The sequence below is a fragment of the Herpailurus yagouaroundi genome, unplaced genomic scaffold (assembly GCF_014898765.1).
Source record: "Herpailurus yagouaroundi ecotype Mexico unplaced genomic scaffold, PumYag 569, whole genome shotgun sequence".
In the NCBI taxonomy this organism is placed as follows: Eukaryota; Metazoa; Chordata; class Mammalia; order Carnivora; family Felidae; genus Herpailurus; species Herpailurus yagouaroundi.
The window spans coordinates 8,071,871-8,073,403 of NW_024412786.1; the positions used below are offsets into that span (position 1 = coordinate 8,071,871).

Below are 1,533 nucleotides of genomic sequence, written 5' to 3' on the forward strand. Positions count from 1 at the left end.
CCCCCCCCCCCCCCCGCTTGGGGAGGGGTGTGGTGGGCCAGCCCCTCTGCTCCTGCACCCACCCTTGCCCCCCTTCCCCCGCCCCGGGGCCTGGGAAGGCATCCTTCCAACTCCAAGGCGGGCCTTTTGCCCAGGGGCAGGTGGGTGAGGTCATAGGGCCGTGGGAGCTGGGTGGAGGGGGGGGCGCCAGTGGGACTCAGCCTTGCCAAAGGGCTGCACCATGGGCTGTGGCCTGGGGGCGTGTGGCCCCTAATGGACCCTCCCCTGACACCACCCACAGGCCTCCTCTCCAGGGATGCGTGGCTGTCTGGGGACTGAACCCGGGTTGCTTGGGGCTGGGCAGCTGAACCAGAGCCCCTCACACCTCCTCCCCGTCCTCTGGGACTGCTGGTGCCTGTTTCCTGGGTTACTGGAGGGCGTGCCCCTCTCCCCCCAAGCAAGAACCTTGGGCTTTTACGGCCTACAAGGTCTTAGACAAGAGTCCCATCTTCTGAAGCAGCCCTTGGCTTGCTGGGAAGGGCCAGCCGTGACCTTGAACTCCCAAATCCCCTGGGCTGGGAGGACCTGTCATCCAGGTGTGTGAGTTTGCTCAGGTCTGCTCTCCTGCCCCACCCCTGCGCCATGGAAGCAGGGGTGCAAGCTTAAGGCCTGGAGGAGCCAAGGGTCCGGGTGGGGGAGGGACCTCAGGCACAGGAACCGGTACACCTGACCTCAACCCCGTGCTCTTTCTGCCCAGGCAGACTGCCAAGGCTGGGAGGCAGGGGCTGCCCGTGGGGGTGCCCTGGGGCATCTCCGAGGAAGGCAGACCCGGGAGCACGGACCCCTAGCCTTCCAGTGCAGTCCTTACCCTCCTGGGGTCTGTACCGTGGTGGGGACAGAGCACAGACCAGCAGTAACTAAATTCACTACAGCATCGGAGAGGGCCCTGGATGGAAACGGGGTCACATGAGGGATGGCCAAGGAGGGCTTCTCCGAGGTGGCAGTCTTGAGTCCCATCTGGTGGCCAGGAGACGGCCAACCAGAGGCCACACAGGGGAAGTGGGGACCTCTCTGCATGGCGTCTGTGGAGAACAGATTGAGAGGGCCAGGCGGATGGGTCACCTGTGACGCCGATGTCCTAACAGACCCCCATGGGCCACTGTCCCAGAAGAGACCAGAGCAGACACAAAGCGGGGGACGGGGATGGGGGGGGTGCTTTTGGAGCCCCTGGCGGCTGAGGGTGCAGAGGGGGAGGCGAGCCCTGACGGGCCCCCTCCTCTTGACAGAATCCCACTGCACAAGTTCACATCTGTGCGTCGAACCATGTCGGAGTTGGGGGGCCCCGTGGAAGACCTGATTGCCAAGGGCCCCGTTTCGAAATACGCCCAGGGAGTGCCCGCTGTGACTGGGGGGCCCATTCCCGAGATACTGAAGAACTACCTGGACGTGAGTATGGGGGTCTCCACTTGGGGCGGGGGCCCGGTCGGTGGCGAACACTGATTTGACGGGAACTGATAAGCCAGCACGAAATACTCTTTTTTTTTTTTTTTTTTT

At 63.7% G+C, this 1,533-nt stretch overlaps 1 protein-coding gene across 1 annotated transcript in view; it reads left to right on the top strand.

Moving 5' to 3' along the window:
• Positions 1 to 1,167: 1,167 nt before the first annotated feature.
• Positions 1,168 to 1,533, top strand: part of CTSD (cathepsin D) — an 8,263-nt gene continuing 7,897 nt past the window's right edge. Inside the window, exon 1 of the mRNA XM_040466244.1 lies at positions 1,168 to 1,425. Coding sequence (XP_040322178.1) covers positions 1,183 to 1,425 — 243 coding nt within the window. The 5' untranslated portion in view covers positions 1,168 to 1,182. The remainder of the gene's footprint in view (positions 1,426 to 1,533) is intronic.